The 22,274-nt window shown below is 36.7% G+C and overlaps 2 protein-coding genes across 5 annotated transcripts in view; one reads left to right on the forward strand and one right to left on the reverse strand.

The window, feature by feature from the left end:
• Window positions 1-17,370, reverse strand: part of LOC137013944 (matrix metalloproteinase-16-like) — a 74,961-nt gene extending 57,591 nt beyond the window's left edge. For 3 of the 4 annotated variants that reach the window (XM_067378003.1, XM_067378004.1, XM_067378001.1), the window contains exon 1: window positions 17,009-17,370. In XM_067378003.1, the coding sequence (XP_067234104.1) occupies window positions 17,009-17,119 (111 nt within the window). In that variant the 5' untranslated portion in view covers window positions 17,120-17,370. The remainder of the gene's footprint in view (window positions 1-17,008) is intronic. The other variant, XM_067378005.1, reaches the window with a different exon arrangement.
• A 1,591-nt stretch (window positions 17,371-18,961) lies between these two features.
• LOC137014453 (uncharacterized) lies at window positions 18,962-21,737 on the forward strand. The gene is made up of 6 exons (XM_067378775.1): window positions 18,962-19,174; window positions 19,720-19,848; window positions 20,248-20,441; window positions 20,802-20,949; window positions 21,111-21,315; window positions 21,433-21,737. Exons 1-6 carry the CDS (start codon window positions 18,962-18,964, stop codon window positions 21,735-21,737), a joined length of 1,194 nt encoding a protein of 397 aa, XP_067234876.1.
• Window positions 21,738-22,274: the final 537 nt, after the last annotated feature.

The following is a 22,274-nucleotide window of genomic DNA, read 5'->3' on the forward strand; positions in this document are numbered from 1 at the left end:
ACAATCTCTGTGCGTAAGGGTCAAGGCCGGATGCCCATGATCTTCAGGCCCTTAGATGGCACTGCATCACATACAGGAATGCTACTGTAATGAATATCACAACATGGGCTCAACAAGAAAACATTGTCGCTGAACACAATCCACCGTGCCATTCTGTGGCAACGTGAAAAACTGTTCTGCGGTCAGACAAATCAAAATTTTTGGAAAACTGGGATGCCATGTCATCCGGACTAAAGAGGACAAGGACAACCCAAGTTCAGGGCTCAGTTCAGAAGCCTGCATCTCTGATGGTATGGGGTTATATGAGTGCGTGTGGCATGATCAGCTTACACATCTGGAAAGGCACCATCAATGCTGAAAGGTATATCCAAGTTCTAGAACAACATATGCTCCCATCCAGATGTCGTCTCTTTCAGGGAAGACCTTGCATTTTCCAACATGACAATGCCAGACAACATACTGCATCAATCACAACATCATGGCTGCGTAGAAGAAGGATCCGGGTACTGAAATTGCCAGCCTGCAGTCCAGATCTTTCACCCATAGAAAACATTTGGCGCATCATAAAGAGGAAGATGCGACAAAGAAGACCTAAGACAGTTGAGCAACTAGAAGCCTGTATTAGACAAGAATGGGACAACATTCCTATTCCTAAACTTGAGCAACTTGTCTCCTCAGTCCTCAGATGTTTGCAGACTGTTATAAAAAGAAGAGGGGATGCCACACAGTGGTAAACATGGCCTTGCCCCAACTTTTTTGAGATGTGTTGATGCCATGAAATTTAAAATCATCTTATTTTCCCTTAAAATTACAAATTTTCTCAGTTTAAACATTTGATATGTCAAATATGTTGTATTCTGAATAAAATATTGAAATTTGAAACTTCCACATCATTGCATTCTGTTTTTATTCACAATTTGTACAGTGTCCCAACTGTTTTGGAATCAGGTTTTATAAGCTTAATGAATATCTAACCACACTCAACCACTAAACCTTCCCTTAAAGGGATAGTTTCTGTCATTAATTACTCACCCTCATGTCATTCTAAACCGAAGACTTTTAACTCACAATGAAATCTGAGAGATTTCTGTCCCTCTGTTGACAGCTACGTAACTACTATTTTTTGACGCTTCAAAAAATTCATAAAGAGGTCGTAAAACTAATCCATATGAATTGAGTGGTTTAGTCCAATTTTTCATAAGAGACACAATCACTTTATATGATGAACAGATTTAATTTAGGCTTTTATTCACATATAAACATTCATCAACACACACATCAGTTGTGGTAAACAGAAGCTCAAGCATGTTCGTTTGATGTGTGAGAACCAATGAGATTCGTTCTTGTGTGTTATGCAGCACAGTTGAGCTTCATTTTCTGTTCGATCAATGATCAATGTTTATATGTGAATAAAAGCCTGAATTAAATCTGTTCATCATATAAAACGATCAAGTCTCTTCAGAAAATTTGGACTAAACCGCTCAATTCATATGGATTACTTTTATGATCTCTTTATGTTTTAACTTGTTGACGTGTCAAAATGTTTGGAATGACATGAGGGTGACTAAATGATGACAGAATTTTTATTTTTGGTTGAACTATCCCTTTAATGACGCTATAAGCTACACCCCAACATTCGTTAACACTCATGAAATCTTGTAATTACGGCATTTACAACAATGTTGTAAACACACCAACAGAATGAAGAACAATGAACTCTAGTAAATCAAGCCTAGTCAATGTTATTATAATAGTATTCATTCATATTTTCCTTTATTTATTTTCATTAAGCATTTATCTATATTTTAGCTATAATTTTTAGTTTAAGTTTTGGTACTTTTTAATGTGCCTTTGTCATTTTTATTATTTTTTAAACATCTTTCTGTATAGCTTTAAATTATTTTATTTTATTTAAGTAATTTTGGTACTTCAACTTATTTATTTCAAGTTAGCCGCCAAGGCAACATTTGAAATTTTCATTATGGTTTGAAGTTTGTGATCTAATATTTATATTTTACATCAGTTTTATTTCAATTACCGAAAACTATTTTTAATAGTTAGTTTACAATAACAACACTCCCTAGTAAATGTGTCTAAACTTTCAGAAAATACCTCAACAATGTCTCTAACTGTGCTCGGATTCATCAAGAAAGTCTATCGTCTCATTTGTTTCTGTTTTTTTCTCTCTACAAAGAAATTTTAGTAGAAACATCTGACAATGTTGATAATGGAGAATTCCATTATCTATTGAGATATGAAAGAGCAACATATGAACATTTAAAATGTTCCTCAAGATATGATCTAAAGGTCAGCTAAAATATGTACAGTATAACTAACAAACTAGACGATTACATTCAGAATTTCCTCACAGAATTCCCTCTGCCTACTGGTTGACCTTCACCCCTGGCTGATGGCATGTCTGGCCAGGAAAGTGTAACACTCTGCTAATATATCCTGTATTTGCATTCACTCACAGCATGCTGTTAGCTAAACAGTGATCTGTTATCTTCAGATGTTTTCCCCTGCACAGGAATCATGCTTTTACCTGGCACAGGCATTTGGCACTGAAAGTCTGACTTCATGAATAAAAATCATAACCTAATTTGATGTTGGAACGGGATCCATGGGGATCTATGGTAGTTCAGGTTGACAGACACATATGCGATGAGGTGTTGCATAATGCACAGACCTCAAGTGACTGAGGAAACAAAACCAGAGCAGCAAATGTATCACGTTTTCGTGGGTGGCATTGTGCAGAGGTGCTATTATTTGATTGCACAACGCAACATAGCTATTGCTGCCCAGCGTCTACGCCCAACACTTCACATTCCTCTATTTGTTTAGCGTGCTGAGGGACATTTTTCCAGAAAAAAGAATGACAAACTATTTTCAGGCTTTGTTTCAAAACCTCAAACAAACCCCAAAGGTTGCAAAAGACCTCAAATCCTGGCAAAAAACACAAGTATAAATAAACACAGTGAACCTCAACTTAATCTGTGGGAGGTATGGTGCATTATTGCGTTAAGCATTGGCAAGTTTTTAGAAAGGCTGTATTATTTGCACCAGTAACCTTAAAAGAGAAGTGTGCCATTTCTGGCACCAAACGGAATTGCAATCTGTTTGTTTGAAAGGCCTGACCGGTTTAGGCATAACAACATTGGCTTAATCAGTGTTGTGGGATTACTTGTTTGTCCAAACCAATGAAAAATTGTTTGAAATCATTACTTGTACAATTCTGTTGCCAGTAGTGGAGCATAAATTACAAACGTCACCTTTAAACAATGGCTAAATAGCTAATTTGGGTTACCATCAAAGTCCCTTTCAAGGAAAGTGTGTTCACTCTGCGGCCATATTTGCAACGCCTCCAGACAGCTATTTTGGGCATAGACTAAGTCCTATCTATTTGAATGGGGGAATCCTGACATCTCAAAAACTGCTTGCAGAACTCATAATTAAATCACATATTTCAAATCAGCAACAAAATCTGACATGAATAGTCTCCTTACACTCAAATAGCATAAACCCTTAAATGCATACCTCGGGTCTTTAGTGACCCGGGACGTCATTCACTACCCTCCTCCTCATTTATTTTTTTAAATTAGACATCAACCTTCTTGGTATTCCTTAATCAATTCATTATAAAGAATATAACAAGTTATAAAATTATAAAAGAATGCCTATTTTTGTATTCATTTTTTGTCAAAATTGTATAGGGTCGCTATCGACCCGAGGTGTGTATAAGTGTATGTATATTTTTTTCTGCACAACAATAATTGAACCTTAGAATAAGTGCAATTCACCTTTATTCCACAAGGTGGCAATGTCTGATACACAATGATGAAGTGACGACTCACTCAGACAAAAAACAAAAGAATAAGCAAAACATGAAATGGCTCAGCGATTACTGCAGAGCAAGTACTGAACGCAATGAAATATGACTGTAACTGTCACTGGATGGATCTGGTGAAGCTGGATTTTGAAGATGATGATGGCATAAAACATCTGCTCAAACTGAACCCTTTTAAGCTCCAAAAAGTAACAAAATATGATTTATTTTATTCTTCTGTAATTGTTTCTCTAATATCAGAGGAGTTTTATATTATCGCGACAGGTAGAGATCCTTCCGTGTTAGATATAGATCCGGGTCGATAAAGACCCGAATATGTAAGAATGATTGGCGAAACAGTCATGCATTTAAGGGTTAAAAAAGCTTATTTTTCAGGCTAGACCAGCCAATGCACATGTGCAGTCCTAAGCGCGAGTCTCAGGAACCGGAGCTTCTAACGGCAGCTGCAGTGACGCAATGAGTTTACCAATCAGCGATTGGCTCTTTTACTTAGAAGTCATGACATATGCCGCCATTGTGCATTGCAGTTTCTCACATTCATAACCCACTAATAGCAGTGACCCACTATTCTATATCATAGTCTTTGGTTGACATTATGTTCCCAACCTATGTGGTCTACTGTAGGGCAGAGGTTTTCAAACTGGCCACAGACAAGTTTAGAATAAAATACGTTTTGAACGTTTATTTATCGATATCGAAATCATGTGACTGATCATAATTATTTTATGACATTGACAGTCATCAGCCTTTAATTTGTGCTAAAATGTACTACACCACTCTCCCGAATGAATATGAGATTTATAGTATGCTAGCTGGCATTCAAATATTCACATACACTTGCTTTGTCATACCACATATGACATAAGAAACACAGGAGGAATGAAGGTAAAGAGAAGGATCATTCAAAGTGTTTGTTTGGCTCTTAGGTTCATCCTTCACTGGTGTCTAAACTCAATTATTCTTTCAGTTTTCCTGTGATATATGCCCTCTTTTATCTGCTCATGATAGACAGCTGAGCTCCACACAGCAGGTCAATGTTTTCTTACACCTCTCTGTCAATCACTTCATATCAAAGCAGAAACACATTTAATAAAGTAAAGACAGATAAATTCATGTCATTTTAGTAGAGAAATGATCAGCTATGGATTATTCAGTGATATGGTACAGTGTATGACATACATTTGGCCATATTTATTCTAAAGTTACTGTGTCTTTAAGACAGGAAGAGGTTTTGTGAGGACTGTTACCCCAGGGGACCTCTAGAGGGAGAGAGAGTGTTTTGAGGTGGTTTTGGATTTGGGAACACTTAGCACTTTTGGTGCAGCTTCAAGAAGATTTGAGCCATTAAAAACCACAACCAGGACACGAGATACACCGGCTCTTTGGATGTGGATTGTGTGCCAAATGAACAAAGAACTTTGGGCATACAGGTAGCCTATATTTTGGTGAGATTGACATTTATTTACTTGGCAGATGCTGTACTCAGAAGCACCTTACTGTAAATTTTTTACTAAAGCTTAATTGTCTTGCTGAAAGATACATTTGGGGTTTAATCCTACAAACTTTCAATTATTAGCCCTTTACCATTAAATCTTCCTACCCCTTTATTTATCATTTTTGATGGAAACTGTTGTTTCTCAGTTTATTTTAAATGTTTTTTCTCTCTCTCTCTCTCTCTTAAGCCATCAGTGTTCATGTCATTCATGTATGATTATGGCTGTTACTCAGCCATTGCTGGACTGAATTCTGAATCCTTTTTTAGAAATACGAGATATAAACCAAAGTCCAATTTTGAGGGGAGAAAAAAGACTGAATTTTTTTAATTTAATTTATATCACGCAATTCCGACTTTATAACACGCAATTCTGACTTTACGTAATGCAATTCCGACTTTATAACACGCAATTCTGACTTTATGTAACGCAATTCTGACTTTATAACATGCAATTGCAACTTTATATATCTCAGTTCTGACTATAAAACTCGCAATTGCGAGTTTATATCATGCAAATCTGAATTTATAACATGCAATTCCGACTTTATAAAACAATTCTGACTTTATAACGCAATTGCGAGTTTATATTACACAATTCTGACATTATAACTCGCAATTGCGACTTTATATCTCGAAATTCTGACTTAATAACTCACAACTGCGACTTTATATCACGCAATTCTGAGGAAAAAAAAGGCAGAATTGCTAGATGTAAACTCACAATTGTGAGACAAAATGTCAGAATTGTGAGAGAAAAAGTTGCAATTACCTTTTTTTTTTATTGTGGGTGGAAACCTTTGCTCATATAGGCACTTTTTTTGTGGACATTGTTTTTGAGCCAATCACCTGAGCCGTAAATACCGTGTGACTAATCATCAGTATAATTATTGTGATTTTTCACAATTTGTTTTACTATTTTATACTTTTAGCTGTCAATCTGAGTTTAAGTTTTTAAGTTTAAGTTTTTTATCTAATATTTATATTTTGTTTTATTTCAGCTGAAATAATGATATGAAAGAAAATCATTTTAATTAACAATAACAACACAGGAACATAGCTATTGTTGAAATCTAAAAGGTCAACCGACTTCACACATGATATGATTTAGGCCGGAGCGGACCTGACTCCGGACTCTGATCGCTGAACCACGCCAGTGAACTTTCAGAGCTGATGTGTTTCATGGATCACTAGCTAATAAGCCAAACAAGGCCTAATTAGCCTCATAGAAACATCAAAGCTGAACCCTAAAGGCCGTTCTAATGCTTCATTAGCAATGAGACATCCTCAGAGAGAGGATGTGACCATGGCAACATGTACAGATGGAATATAGATCACAGATAAATAAGTGACTATTGTTTGGTTAGTCAAAAATACTTTGATTCCATGCTGAGATCCTTTGTTCATCTTTAGAGGTTAAAAAGTGTAAATGTTTGGCTCTGCTTTCAAAATATTGTTTGTTTGAGCATCTAGACCAGCCCGGCAACAGCAACATTGGCTCAACCATTGGGCGGGAGTGTGACCAATGGCAGACGAGGGGAGTGTTTGAGGAAACCTGTGTGAAAACAGTCACTATTTTATCAATTCCCAGTGAAGCTAGTTGCTCAGAACTTTTCCAGATTATTAGACTTGATAAATATTGGCAAGGCTCATTCATTTTAATGTGTGATTAAACCTTCATCCCAGCATGCAATTCGAATTGCCATAACTGTTTTGCTGCCTCTATACATACAGAAATATATGTGTGTGTTTCTATTGAGCACATAGTGTGGCTTAAATTAAAATCGGACCTTTTTACACAATGGTGCTTAACTGTTGTCTGTTTTAGCTGAGCTGTGACACCAGACACATCGGATCTCTTGCGTCACTTGTACTTAAGTGAGTGTAAGTGTGTGTGGGTAAGGGCTATCGCTCTCTGGTATCCGTTTTCACACGCACTAAATTATTAATCCGGACACATACCAAACCGTCATATCGCACATGGGATCTCCATGGCTACACCCTCCGTCTCATGCCCTCCATCAACCGCTGCCGACTGTTTTGGCCAAATGTCAGAAAATGTCACGGTTCTATAACGGGTCTAGCACGCTTTTAACCTCTCGACCCAGTTCCAAACAAAACATTTTCATTCATTCACAGTTCATTCCCTCCAGAGAGAGGTTTGTGTCTGTTGCTACATGTTCAGAATTGAATGTTAGCATACTGCTCAGTATGTACTGTATATGGCCTAATATTTTTATAGTATATGTGACAACAAATCTTGTGGTATGCTATGTTGTTGTTCATTATATTGCATGTTTAATCAGTGAGTGCCATTTTTAATCCAATTTTGTATGAAATGTCTTATGTTTTGACTTTTTAAATGATTGATTAAATGTGACCCCGGACCACAAAACCAGTCATAAGTCGCACGGGTATTATTTGTAGCAATAGCCAACAATACATTGTATGGGTCAAAATTATCGATTTTTCTTTTATGCCAAAAATCATTAGGATATTAAGTAAAGATCATGTTTCATGAAGATATTTTGTATATTTCCTACCATAAATATATCAAAAATGTATTTTTGTGAGTGGATATGCATTGCTAAGGACTTCATTTGGACAACTTTAAAGGTGATTTTCTCAATATTTCGATTTGTTTGCACCCTCAGATTCCAGATTTTCGAATAGTTGTATCAAATATTGTCCTATCCTAACAATCCATACATCAATGGAAAGCTTATTTATTCAGCTTTCAGATGATGTATAAATCTCAATTTAAAATAATTTGACCCTTATGATGGTTTTGTGGTCCAGGGTCACAAATGTGAATTAGATGTTAACATTGTGGCCTTTGCTTCCATTTCATTCGTCACACTTGAAATGGAAGGTCAAGTCCAGTGCATTGTGGAAAACCGTATTTCACACAGTGTGCTCCTGTTGTACTGCACATTTTGTAGTAAATCATTTGGGTATTCCAGACATACAGATCCTCCAGAAATCTAAAAGAACACATTTCTCCCTATATATACGAAAATTAACTATGTTTTTTTCATAGTAAAATTATGCTTATATGTCGTAATGTCTACCATTTGTATAACCACAACAAAATCATAGTTAAACTAGTTTTTGTAGCAAAACCATGGTTAGTTCGTGGTTACCATGGAATAAATACCGGAACCATGTGTTTTTTTGGTTTTATTCGTAATAAATCCATGGTTAATTTTCACAAGGGTATATAAACAAAGATAATTTATTCACATAATTTCAACATCATGGAATATAGAATTAATTAATTCAATTTCTTATATTTTGTGTCATATAACTGACTTACAGTATAAGGTTGTGCCCACATAGAAGGCGACGTTCTCATGACCTTGCACAACCTTCCCTAAAAGTTTTCTAAGGGTGACGAAAATTCTGAACCTTTAGGGATGTTCCTAAAACGTCCTCTTTTAGTAATGAAAGTGCTGCAGTTCCTTATATGACTTTAGGGGGACGTTCCATTTTGGTTATTTTATCGTCACATAAGAACGTTACAAAGAGGACATTTGGGACATTAACAGAACGTTCCCACACGGTCCTCTGTTGGTCATTTAATAATGTTCCCGGTATGACATTAGGGGGACGTTCTATTTTGGTTATTTTATGGTTGCACGAGAACGTTACAAAGAGGACATTTGGGAAGTTAACAGAACGTCCTATAGTAATAGTCCCCTAAATATTCCCAGAACGTCCTGAATATTCCCTGGAGGTCCCCAACCCTTAAAAGAACTCCACATCGTGACCGTCTCTGAACATTCTGGCAACGTTACTAGGCAACGTCCTTAACACCAGTGGTGATGTTCTGAGAATGTTCTGGGAACGCAAAATTTCTAGCGGGGTATCAGCTAGCTACCAAACGAATAGCTAGCAATGGCGCATTCTAGCATGCTAAATGCTAACCATGTGTTTGACTTAGTCTTTGCATGTTTTCGCTTTGTAAACACTTGCACGGTACTTCCGCCTACGTCATGCGTGACCTTTCCAACGTGATAACATAATGTGTGGCGCATCGCAGAGCTAGTGCAAGATGAGCATTTGTGGTTAAAAAGTATATAAATTTTATTTTTTTTAGAAATTGACATATTGTTTCATTAGATAAAACCCTTATTTCTCGGCTGGGATCGTGTAGAGCCCCTTGAAGCTGCATCGAAACTGCAATTTGGACCTTCAACCGTTGTACCCCACTGAAGTCCACTATATGGAGAAAAATCCTGGAATGTTTTCCTCAAAAACCTTAATTTCTTTTCAACTGAAAAAAAGAAAGACATAAACATCTTGGATGACATGGGGGTGAGTAAATTATGAGGAAATTTGGATTCTGAAGTGAACTAACACTTTAACCTGGCTACCTTCGGTTACACCAAAAAAAGGCATTTTCAAATGCCAGGTCATGTCGAAATACCACATTGTTAGTTTTTACAGTTTAGTCAGTGTCTGTGCTATGTAGAAGTGAGCTTGGCATCAAGTCATCACTGGATTGAACTGCAAGAACATTTTTTCCAGGTCCCTACGGTGTCAATAGAAAACCCCAAACATCTCAAGAGGGCCGATAGTGTCATGTGCGGCTGCTCAACACCAGCAATCACCCGTGCCATTAAAGATTGAAGAGCAACAGTCTCTTTCGGCACACAAACATTACGCCAAGGAAAACAGCAAGAGACGGCGTGAGTGAGACAGAAAAGAAAGAAAATAACGTCCGGGGAGTCAGAAAGCTAGAAATAGGCATTGCATACAGACAGAACCATGCGTTAGATTTGCGACTGTGTTTGGGTTGTACTGGTGCGCTTTGGTTCTCACAAGACTCTGACAGATAAACAGACGGATGTGTCGTCCCCTCCACAGCGAAAATCTGCTCGCCGTATAGAGCCAAACTGACATCAGAGAGACCATGTGTGAACTCAACATGCTACATGAAACACAGAGCACTACGATCTTTCCTGGAAATGCACATGATGACACAATGTAGGAATAGAAAGCATGCACACATTGACGCATACACAAACATGCAAACACATAAATGCAACAACTGTTAACAAATATAAGAGCTAATAAAAGGTCAACAATCTATTCATGTCCTCAGTAGGCTTCAAGACAGAAGTGCCGCTCATAAACACTGCAAATATATAAACACACAGATGGAAGGATGAAGGCGAAGATCTAATAAACATTTGAGCTTCTGTTCATTCATGAGCCATCAAAAGAGACTTTAATGTTGAACTCTGGAACAAAACCGACCAAGTTAAATGGCTCCATTATTTATAGTGTTCTTGTGATCGGATCTGTTGGGCAGTGAGAAAGACAGAACTGAACCCAGGCAGTTGGGCCATCACGGACTCGCAGCTCAGCAGGATGCAACCTCAATGCCTCTAGTACACATATAAAGTTAAAGCAAAGGGCTTATGGGATGAGTTGCGCATTGTGTATTCTCTTTGAAGCTGTGTGTTGCGTTGAGAGCTGAGCATGAATGTATGTGTGTGTATTATATGTGCAAGTGGCTTTTTTGAGAGTGACAAAATCCAAAGCGTGGCTTTGAATAATGTGATACACAGATTATCTAAATATAGACCTATAATCTGAACTATTCATCCCAAAACACTGGCATACTATTAGGGCATTTGAAATGTCTGAGATGTGTTAGTTGTCGGTATGAGAGTGTTAATTGTGTTTTAGTTTAAAAATCATTAGCATTAGAATTGGTTCAAACTGTCTATTTAAATGAATGAATTCAACTCAAATTCAATGTTTTGTTCGTGTCATCACTCAAAAATGTTCATGTTGATGGAATTTCATGACGAGCATTGCTTACTTGTAGGTATGTGTATTTTAATAGTGTTGTTGATGAAAAATTCATTAATGTCAGAATTGATTAACATAAACCTGTTCAAAATGTCCAATCAATTCAACTCTAATTCAACGTTTTATTTGTCATTACATGTACATCATGGATGTCTCCGCATTTTATTGTTCAACCCCAATGTACAAATAGGTTTGGGTGATATATATAATATTTGAGATGACAAACAGTTTAAGGGTACGTTTACACAACAACAATGTACTAAAAACGTAAAAGTTTTTCCTTTACGTTTTTCATGTGCAGACAGCAACACTGTCAAAATTATCCCCGTTCACACGGATCCGCGAAAATGACTAAAAATGCTGTATTGTGCATGCCAGGCCAATAGTTGTCGATGTCACTTTGTAAACAAACACTACGCGTCTATAGACTGAATGCGTAACGCATGCGCATAACGTTACTGTTTTCACAAATATGCGCTTTTGTAGTTTACACGGAGACGATAATTTTTATCAAAAGTTTGTGTTTTTAGGCCAAAACACATAAAACATTTCAGACAAAATTGTGTCCTGTTTCAACACTGGCATACAATTAGGACTAGGCAATATATTAAATATTTATGAAATATGTAAGTTTGTTCAATTTATCTATGTGAATCAGTTTAAATCAGTAATTCATTTGTTCTAACTTGTCACTCAAGAAGTCTCAGCTTAGTGTTTTTCATATATTAAAATATTTCAGTAAAATATTTGTAGGTAAATATTGCAATTTATGGCTATATGGTCAAAAAAGATGGTAATTTTTGGGTAACCTTAGAGTAAATACATAAATATTTTGATTATATATATTTAAATACCTTATTGCTTTCATAAAACAGTTACCACACAATACAAATATTAAATCCAAAAAAGGTAAACTTTCACTAAAGCATTCCTTCCGCCGGAAAAAAATAGTCCCTGACTGTGAACAGCAACAGAAGTTACATTATTATGCCATTAGATGGCGGCAAAGACTGTCTTTATGAGTGTGTCAGTCAGTAGCAAAGAACTTTACATTGAAAAGACTGAATTGTTGTTAACACGGAACAAGACACAACTGACAAAAGCTTTGCCTAGAGTCGTCAGTCACGGGAAATCCCCTTAACTGTTAAAAGGACAGGATAATACATCAGACATTTAAACAGATTTTTTATTATGAACATAGGACTGACCTGAAGAAAAATGTTAAATCTGAATGCAGGTGATAGACTCGCTCACTTGATCTTTTTCTCACAACACTCTTCTACATTCAGAATCAGAATCAAGGACAGGAACTAACCATTTAATTTCTATATTATATTATATATATAGAAAATGACCAAAAGGCTGAAAAATATCACCCAACCCTATACATCCAGTGCATATGCAAGTGTATTTTAGGGTGAATCACTGTGACCATGGCAGCAGAAATAACATTCGCTCTTGTTTTACCGTAACTTTAGCAAAATGAAAGACACTGCAATAGAAAGGCAGAGGCTGAACTCTATCTGAACTCTATTCACACACACATCATGTTATACGAAGTGACAAACATCATCCAAACATGTCATTCAGCAGAGAATACGGCTTTGTTGTAGAGGTGCGACAGAGCTTTATTTGTTCACAGCGTCACTTTTTGTAGACTGACAGCTCTGGCGCTATTTTACAGCATTTTCGTAAGACACATGATGACTTAAATCTATACAATGAATGAAATAACGCCCCCGTAATCCAAACGATTTATATTAATACAACTTTTTCCATTTAATAAATCTTTCTTTTTAATTAAAAAATAAATCAGTTGTGTCCCCGGGAGATAACTTCTCGGCTGGTTCTGGGAGGCCATTCTTCAACTGAAAGCATTGTAAAGACCTCCAGAGAGCAATACGTATGGAGAGCGCGAGAACAGCCAAGCAAAGATTACATGTCCATTGTCAGCTCTTAATAATTTGGCTTTCTGAAAGACCAAATAGTTTGTCAATGGTTTCTTTTATAACACACCTCAATGCCTTTGCCGCACACTAGTTAAATCCCTCTTTTGTCTGTCTGTCACACTATTAATAACGTCTCTCTCCAAAACACACACACACAGACCGAAAGTGAGCAAGCGAGAGAGAGAGAGAGAGAGAGAGAGAGAGAGAGAGAGACCTTTTCTACTGTACTGGGAGTGTGTACATCATACATTTGAAAAGATATTGAACCATAACACAATAAAACTAGTTAAATGCGTCTGGTAAAACAGTGTTAATCGTGTGGAACACAAGCAGGCAGGAAATTGAGATGATGCTGTGGTCCAGTGACCAATCAGCTCCTGACCTCGGTCCCACAGAGACAGTCATAATGTCAGCCGACCGCTGCTCTGCCATCAAAACCTGGACGGATTTAGGTTAAACGCACAGATCTGTCATTTAGAAAGACAGAAACACATCTTATCCCTCTAAAAGCCACTGTATTTGTGTGTGTGTGCTCAGGAAGCTACCAATATAAACCACTGCCACACCAGCAGAGCATTCAAGCCAAACCGCGCCAATAAACTGCAATGTTTTTACATCAGTGTCCGTTTATAACATCAGACAAGTGGAAAATGCATTCTGTCTGTCTGTTCTATGTTTTTTTACCCTGGCAGATTCAATGTTTAAATCACACAATGCTTTCTTAAAGGGACAGTTCACCATAAAATGAAAGCTCTGTCATCATTGGGGGCTTTTGTATAGTTCTAGGAACTCAGTTATAGAAACTAGTACTAATTTCTCCCCCGGGCCATGTACCTGGTTGCATTCGCACCAGGAATAGGAAATGTGAAGCGGCCGACAGCGGCGTCTTTAAGCGCTGCATTTACAAACGCTAAAAACCGGAGGATGGAAGACGCCATGATCTGATCTGAGCTGTGTTTGTTGTGTGTCGTTGGTTTTGTGATAATGGAGATGGAATGTGAACGCATAATTTACGTGACTGAAAGAGCAAAAAGTGTGGCTAAGAGATGAAATCTCCTATGACAACTTTCAGTATCGAGGCGGAGAAAAGAACTGCAAACAACAGGCAAATGCTGTTATCACTGTTTTCCATGTTCGTGAAGTAAATATGTTTACACGGCTTTATAAAAATGCTGAGTGCCGGTGTTTGACATGCGGTCGTACTTTCATGTCACTGATAGTTCCTATAGTGCTGGGTTAGACCCTACTCTGAATAGGAGCTAATTTAGTTCCCCCAAAAGGAGTTCCTAGAACTAAAATGTTCCTAGTTCATGCGGTGCAAACACAGCAAAATCCAGGTACTTCAGCCAATAGTTCTAGGAACTATGAAATGGTTCCTCCGGTGCGAAAGCCCCTATTAACTCAACCGAATGTCATTCCAAACGCTGCAGAATGCAAAAGAATATATTTTGAAGAATGTTGGGGTCCAAACAACATTGGAACCCATTGATTTTCATTATATGAGACATTTTCTGCACATTTGGAGTGTGTTTGAGGGTTAGTAAATGATTTTTGAGTGAACTATCTCTTACTCTCTTTAAAAAATAAAGGTACATTTTTCGTCATTTTCAATGATGCCATATAAGAACCATTTGGGTTCCCAAAAAGAACCTTTGAGGTAGTGTTGTAGTCCTAAACCGAGACCAAGTCGAGCCCAAGACTTTGGGGGGTTGAGACCAAGACCAAGGCAAGTCGAGACCAAGTCAAGACCAAGACTAGCACAATTAAAAATAAAATGTTGTTTATTGAACATTTGTAAAGAATCAATATCACGTTTGCAATTGTGCTCATATTTGTGAAAACAGCCCTCTTTCTTGTGATATTGCTTAATTATATCACGTTATAATATAAATATCAAAATCTTACACAAGTACTTTTTTGCAATTATATTTTGTGGGCATTTGTATTCATTTTGGTGACATTTTTGACACAATCCCTTGCTGATTTCTGTCCCGGCACAGAATAAATTAAATTAGAAATAAGTTATTGATTGCATTTGAAGCAGGAGGTTTTAAATCCAATCAAATTAATGATGTTAACAAAGAATTCAATGGCAATTTAGAGATATTACCGCAGTTGTGGTCTTGACTGGTCTTGAAATAAAATCCTGAGTCCTTTTAGTTTGAGACCAAATTCGGCTGAGATCAAGACAAGACCAAGACCTTCAAAAAATGGTCGTAAGTGCTGTCTCAAGACCAACACTGGTCTTAAGTACTACAACACTACTTTGAGGGAACAGTTCTAAAAAGAACCATTTTTCTGAATCTGAAGAACACTTTTACGCTCTCAAAAATAAAAGATTCTTTATTGGCATCAATGGTTCCATGAAGAACCTTTAACATCCATGGAAACTTTCCAGTGCACAAAAGGATCTTTATAGTGGAGAATGGTTCTTTCAGGAACAGTTCACTACAAAGTTCTTTGGGAAACCAAAAAACGGTTCTTCTATGGCATCGGTGTGAAAACCTCCCTTATTTTTAAGATCCTTTGTGCATTTGAAAGGTTCCATGGATGTTAAATGTTCTTCATGGAACCATAGATGCCATTAAAGTAGGAATCAATAAAGAAGAAATCAAAGTCAATCCAGTAAAGAACTTTGTATGGAATCTGTGTTCCGCTTCGCACCTCATTTAGTTATCTCAAAATACCAATTCATATGGGATGCTTAAATACATGCAGAGTGGAGACTTGAAAGTACACAGAACTGTAAAATGTTACAGAATTGCTGCTGTCCTGAGAAAGCCTCTAATCTCAAAGGGTCTAAAATAGCAATCTTCCGAGAGACAGAAAGAATAACAGTTGTCAGGGATGAAAATTTAAGGCGTCTCAAGCCATTGTTTGCTTTACCACAGATTCTAGGCTCCTTAAAGACATAGAGGGCATCTGACACAACTGTCAAGCTCATAAACAGGCGGTCTGCCTCTGCAACACCATCCAGCGCTTGAGTCATTATAAGCTATGGAGAAAAACTTTGCCCTGAACACACTTCACTATTCCAAACAACACAAACAGCTGTCTCATTTGAGCATAACTTCTGACCGACTGTAAATTCACAGCGGACTTTTATAATGTTGGCACGTTTCAAAGGCGAAAGCTTTCTTTGCTGCATTTCTAATAAAAATGAAAAGTTGAACTGTAAAAGCATGTTTACCATTACAATATTTAGGCTGTAATGACAGGTTGACTTCTTTTGGTTACTGGCCGGATATCAAGTCATGTCGAGTTGATTTATTCCGCCCTTTCGTGAATCAGATTGTGCCAATAGAACAAACCTCAATGTATGTGTGTGTTTGTGTGTCCAGAGCAGCAGGAAAAGAGAATAAACTAGCTTCTGGACTGGAATTATGGAAGTGTGCCACACAATAAGTCAAGAGGTGCAACTAAACAAGCACTTCAGTTTTTCAATAATTTAGCTATAGATTGAAGTAGCAGCAGAATATAAGCTATGCATGTTATGTGCAAATCTAATGCATCACAAAAGTGTATTTGCTTGCTTCACAACTTAATTACTAAGCAATTGCACTGTAACATGAACACTACTGCTTCCTTGGCATATTTTAACATACTGATTTCATTAAGATGGTTAAATTAAGTTGCTTGTAGTCCTCTATTATAGTAAACATTCACCAACAAGTCTCAGAAATAACAAGACAATCAATTCCTGCTGCGTACTGTAGGCTAGTGTTGTCATTTTAATAAACTTTGAATTGATGTGTTCTGGGGAGACTAACGTGCAAAGCATGACCTGCTAGATTGCATAGTAGTTTTCATGCAAAATGCTCAATCCAGCGCAGGGTTTGTTCATGTACACAGAGATGTGAAGGACATCAGCATCATCTCCTCTTGTGGATCTCTTACCTCCACACTGAATTGCTGCTCCTCACCGTCCACAGCACATAAAATCCACAGCAAGAACTGCGCGCACAAGCAATTCAACCCTCTTCTATTATTCAGTGTTAACAAAACCATAATGACCCGTATTTATTCGTTTTGGCTGCTTTTTATTAATAGTCAATAAAAAAGCAAAGAACAAAAGAAGGAATAAATCCCTCTGGTCTCAGTGGGTTGGAAACATTAGAGGCAGACAAACAGTCGTCACGTCGAGAGATATAATAATAATAATATCATATCACTCCGGGAGGCTCTGGTCGCGTTGTTTGCTCCTTTAGAGTTCGTCTCGTCTTTGTTCTCCCCCGGAGGCGCAGATGTGATGATGATGCTCAGATAAGTCACATTTAGTTGTGCTGCTCCTCTTCTGCTCAGCGCGATGGACTGCGAGTTTTCAACCATACCTCTCCCTTCTGAGCATGCGCGCTGAGCTCCGCTCTGAATCCCACCTCAGCGGAGAACCCACGGAGAGCAACGTCACGGAATCCTTGATCAGAAACCCAACACCAAACTGGAGTAAATAACAGCTACTGTTGTGTACTACTACTATTTATTTATTTATTTATTATTATTAATAATATTTTTAGATTATTAATCATATTTTAGTAGTAGTTGTAGAAGTAGTAGGCCTAGTAGTAGCAGAAACTAAAATGAATAATAGGCATACATGTATATTTTTATTAACATATATAAATATATATATATATATATATATATATATATATATATATATATATATATATATATATATATATATATATATATATATATATATATATATATATATATATATATATATATATATATATATATATATATATATATATATATATATATATAGAGATATATAAAGTAACATTCAGAGAGAGAGGGGCTATTTATATTCTATATATGTTAAATTCTATAGGCTATGTTAGATACAGTATGTATGTAATAATATATAATGTTTAGATTTATTCTTTTGAGTTTTCAATACATCTTGGCTTCCCTTCCTTGGATGCCTCTTAACATGCAGTGTACCGTTCATGTCCACTAGAGGGCATCTCTCATGTTTTCTTACAGCATACAAAGAATGGGACATCACAATTTCCCCACTTTTAATGTACATCAGGTCTGCAGTTGTTTATTTTGTTTTTACCAAATGTCAGTTCCAACTTTCGGCCTTCTCTGATTGAACAATCCAGATCCTTAAGAGTATAAACTTTTGCATGTGTGTTACATTTATTATTTGCTTGACCAATAATTTCAACACTCTTAAAGGGTTAGTTCACCCACAAAATGAAAATTATGTAATTTATTACTCACCTTTATGTCGTTCTACACCCGTAACACCCGTAAATGTGACTTATCTTCGTTCATCTCCTGAACACAAATTAAAATATTTTTCATAAAATCTATGCTTTCAAACACCCAGAAAGGTACTAAAAACATATTTAAAACAGTTCATGTGAGTACCTTAATTTTATAAAGCGACGAGAATACTTTCTGTGCACAAAAAATAAAGAAATAAATAAAAAATCGACTTTTCAACAATATCTAGTGATGGGCGATTTCAAAACACTGATTTGAATCTTTTGTTCCGAATCAGTGATTCAGATCGCGTGTCAAACTGCTGAAATCAAGTGAATCCGTGTATCATTCGTTCTTTTCATATTCAATTAAGAAATCAAATTCGGAAAATCGAAAAATGACTTGTTATTTCCTTATTCGTTTACAAATACAATATTTAAAAAAACAAATAATGACTGTTTTTTTGTATTTTCGATTACATGCTCAAATTGAAAATGGGAGATACGAAAAACGCCTCCACCACGAATCTGATTTTGATCTGATTTTAGTTATCCAATTTGGCATGACCCGGAAGTTTGTCTTCACACATATGGTTCCACCATAACAGTAGCAGATACAGTAGGCTACCTTACTATGGCCGCTCTAGACCAATACATTAATTTGGTTAAAGGCTTATTCGAAAGTGGCAAGACTCATGCAGAGATTTCCACCCATCTGCAACAAATGGGTGTCCAGCGATGCTCTGAAATGAGTGTTAGACGAATCTGTTTTAAACACAACCTTCGTCGAAAAAGACAAGTATCGGACACAGAACTGGAAGCAGCTATGATTGGATCTATTTATGAGGTAAATACGTTTTTCATCTTCTTCTTTATCTTATTATTATTATTTATATTCGTACTGTTCGAGCAGTGTTTTTGGGACAAGACAGTGCATTCACAGCTAAGTTGGTCCTTCATGAAACAGGCAGCTTTGCATTCGAAACAATTAACTGTAGATGTATAACTGTAATTGTATTTACTTTTAGCAATTATTTTGTAATAAACGCTTAAAGTGAGCTATTAAAACATGATATGTTGAATTATGTTTTATATTTAAGGTAAGTATAGGCACTAGTTTTTGTGTTCATTTTTATTTCCTGTCCCTGCTCTTTTTATTGTAGCCTGTTGTAGTTCAATAACCATTTTATTTAAGGTTTCTTGTATTTACTGTAGGCCGGTTTCAATTACGATTTCAAGCAGTAGGCTATCGATAATGCCAAAAATGTTATGTACAGTCAAATGTCCCGTTGTTGTATACTTTTTAAATATCTTGCTTCTCAGTCTTTGGTTGTCATGGATACAATAATCTTATCACTCAAACATTATTTCATGGTTATAATTTCTTAACAGACGGGGTCATCGTATGGCCGCAAGTTCATGACTGGCTATCTATCTTCACTGGGAGTGCGTGCAGGAGAAAGTCGAGTCGGAAAATTGCTGAGAGAAATTCATCAGCCATACCACGAATTGCGACGGCAGGTAGGTTTTGCTACACTTGTGCTCTGTATTAAACAATAATAATAAGCATGATAAAGTGGCATCACAATCACCCTCATGAGATCATGAGATCCCAGTATATATATGCATCTAGTTTTGTTTCCTTTCGTTACTTCCTTCACCATACAAACTGTGGCATAGGTCCTAAAACATTTTGTTATCAGAAGCATTCCAATAACATTTAAATGTTAACCCTGCAAAAAAAGAATGTTAGTGAAATATGATTACTTCAAATTTCCTTCGTAGTATTTGCGGTGGAACTTAATTAGTTATAACCAGCATTTATAAGAATTATCTTGTAGCAAAAAACATTCTGTAAATACATGAGCTATGGGTTCAAGATGTAAGCTTGCAATAATCAAATGTTCCCCCCTTGTTTAGGGTGCACGTAATCTTAACCCAGTCCCATATCATGCCGAATATATGGGCCACAAACTACACCTTGATCAAAATGAGAAGCTTGTGATGTTCGGTGTAACGCACGTTTTGGCAGTTGATGGCTACAGCAGCAAAATTATTGCCAATGCTACAATGCCAGTGAAAAACAACCTCGTAATTTATGAAGAAGTTTACAGGTGAGCATGTTCAGAGGAAGTAACAAGCAGTGAATGGTAACATTTCAATATGGGGACCAATTCTCACTTTTAACTAGTTGCTTATTAGTTTGCATATTGTCATATTAATGCATTATTCTGCATGATCATGTTCTACATCCCTTAATCCTACCCCATACCTAAACTTAACAACTACCTTACTAACTAATAATAGGCAGTAAATTAGGAGTCAAAAGTCATAGTTAATAGTGACTATGTGTTTGCCATACTGAAATGTTACCCAGTGAATATGCATTGCTGTCAACATAAAAAAATGCTAAAAATTGTCTTTGCATTTCTCAGAATTGTCATGTGCAACAAATTTACATCTTTTTATTTCAGATCTGCAGTAGTTAACTATGGCATGTGGGACCAGCTCAGGGTTGACCATGGTAGGGAATTTTACATGTCCCTATACATGCAAGAGAAGCTGTCAAGACACAGACACAACCTCAGCAGACAACCATACCTCCAAACAGCTTCAACAATGGTGAGGTTTTTGCAATGCTGATAACAGTTATAAGACTACTACAACCAATATAAAAATATGTAATTAATAATACATATGTGCATTTCAAACTGGCAATTTATTTTCCTTATTAGTTCATACGTTCTTCATTGTTTCATATAATATGAAACATTGTTTTTCAGAATCTTAGAGTTGAAAGGATTTGGCCTGAAGTGAACAATCGGGTGAACTACCCATTGAAACAGGCCCTGGTGCACCTGCTAGACCAAGAAGTCATCAACATGGAGGACAGTATGACTAAATTCTGCACTTCAAACCTGGCATGTCAGTTGAGCCAAATTGGACTAAATAGAGTAGTGCAGGCATGGAATGCTCATAGGATCCCAGGTATGCTCTGAGGACTTTACAATATTTTTCTGAATAGGCACTTTAAAATCACGGCACATTCATTTTCAGGGCCCATTCACTTTGATAGCTGCTGTTTACCATGCTTAATTGTTTTAGGCCGTGGAATACCCAATGAACTTGCAGCAAGTGGATGTCCATCAAAAATTTCAGATGAGCTGCTGCCCAATGCCTCTGTTGTGGCAAATATGTACGAGCAGGAGTTGGGATCGTCGCTGACTTGGACGTCTACCTTTGGAACGGACCCCTTTTCCTCTGAGGAGGACAGATGTCATGCAGAGCAGGACTTTGTAGAAAAGTATCCAGACATCTCTCTACTTTTCAATGAAGCAGTGAACGGTGAATATAGCCTTTTTCAGGATGCATTGCTTTACCTCATAAATGTAACCCAAAGATATGTATGAAAAGTGACATAAATTCTCTATTTTTTTTTTTTAAGCAGTGAAGTCTTAATTAGGCAGTATTAATTAGGCATGTAGTAGACTTCTACTGTGAAGTCTATAAAATCAGCTTGGGTATACAAATAATGGATTCAATTTTTGTATGCATGTATTTAGTTGCCACCATGCCCAAATCTCAGTTGAATAAACAGACAAGTCTATTTTTTGCCAAGAACTCTGTTGTATTTAAAATTTCTTGTTCAAACTCTTCAATACAAAGACATAAATATATTAAACATTTTGCTTCAGTTTGTATTTTGCAACAAAAAAAACAGTTGTGTAAAATTGTATTGGATAATACAATACACAGATTGGATGCAAAACAAAATGAAATAACCAAATGGAATGATGCACATCTAACTGTGCACTAGAACTGCATATCTTGAGATGAAGGAACAACAGTAAGAACAACAGTAAAACGCAATTGTGCAACGTTTGATAATACTAGTACATAGTATTAATCCAAGAATATGTTTCTGAGTGCAGCCAATGCATCAGATA

The sequence above is a fragment of the Chanodichthys erythropterus genome, chromosome 23, assembly GCF_024489055.1.
Source record: "Chanodichthys erythropterus isolate Z2021 chromosome 23, ASM2448905v1, whole genome shotgun sequence".
Lineage (NCBI taxonomy): Eukaryota > Metazoa > Chordata > Actinopteri > Cypriniformes > Xenocyprididae > Chanodichthys > Chanodichthys erythropterus.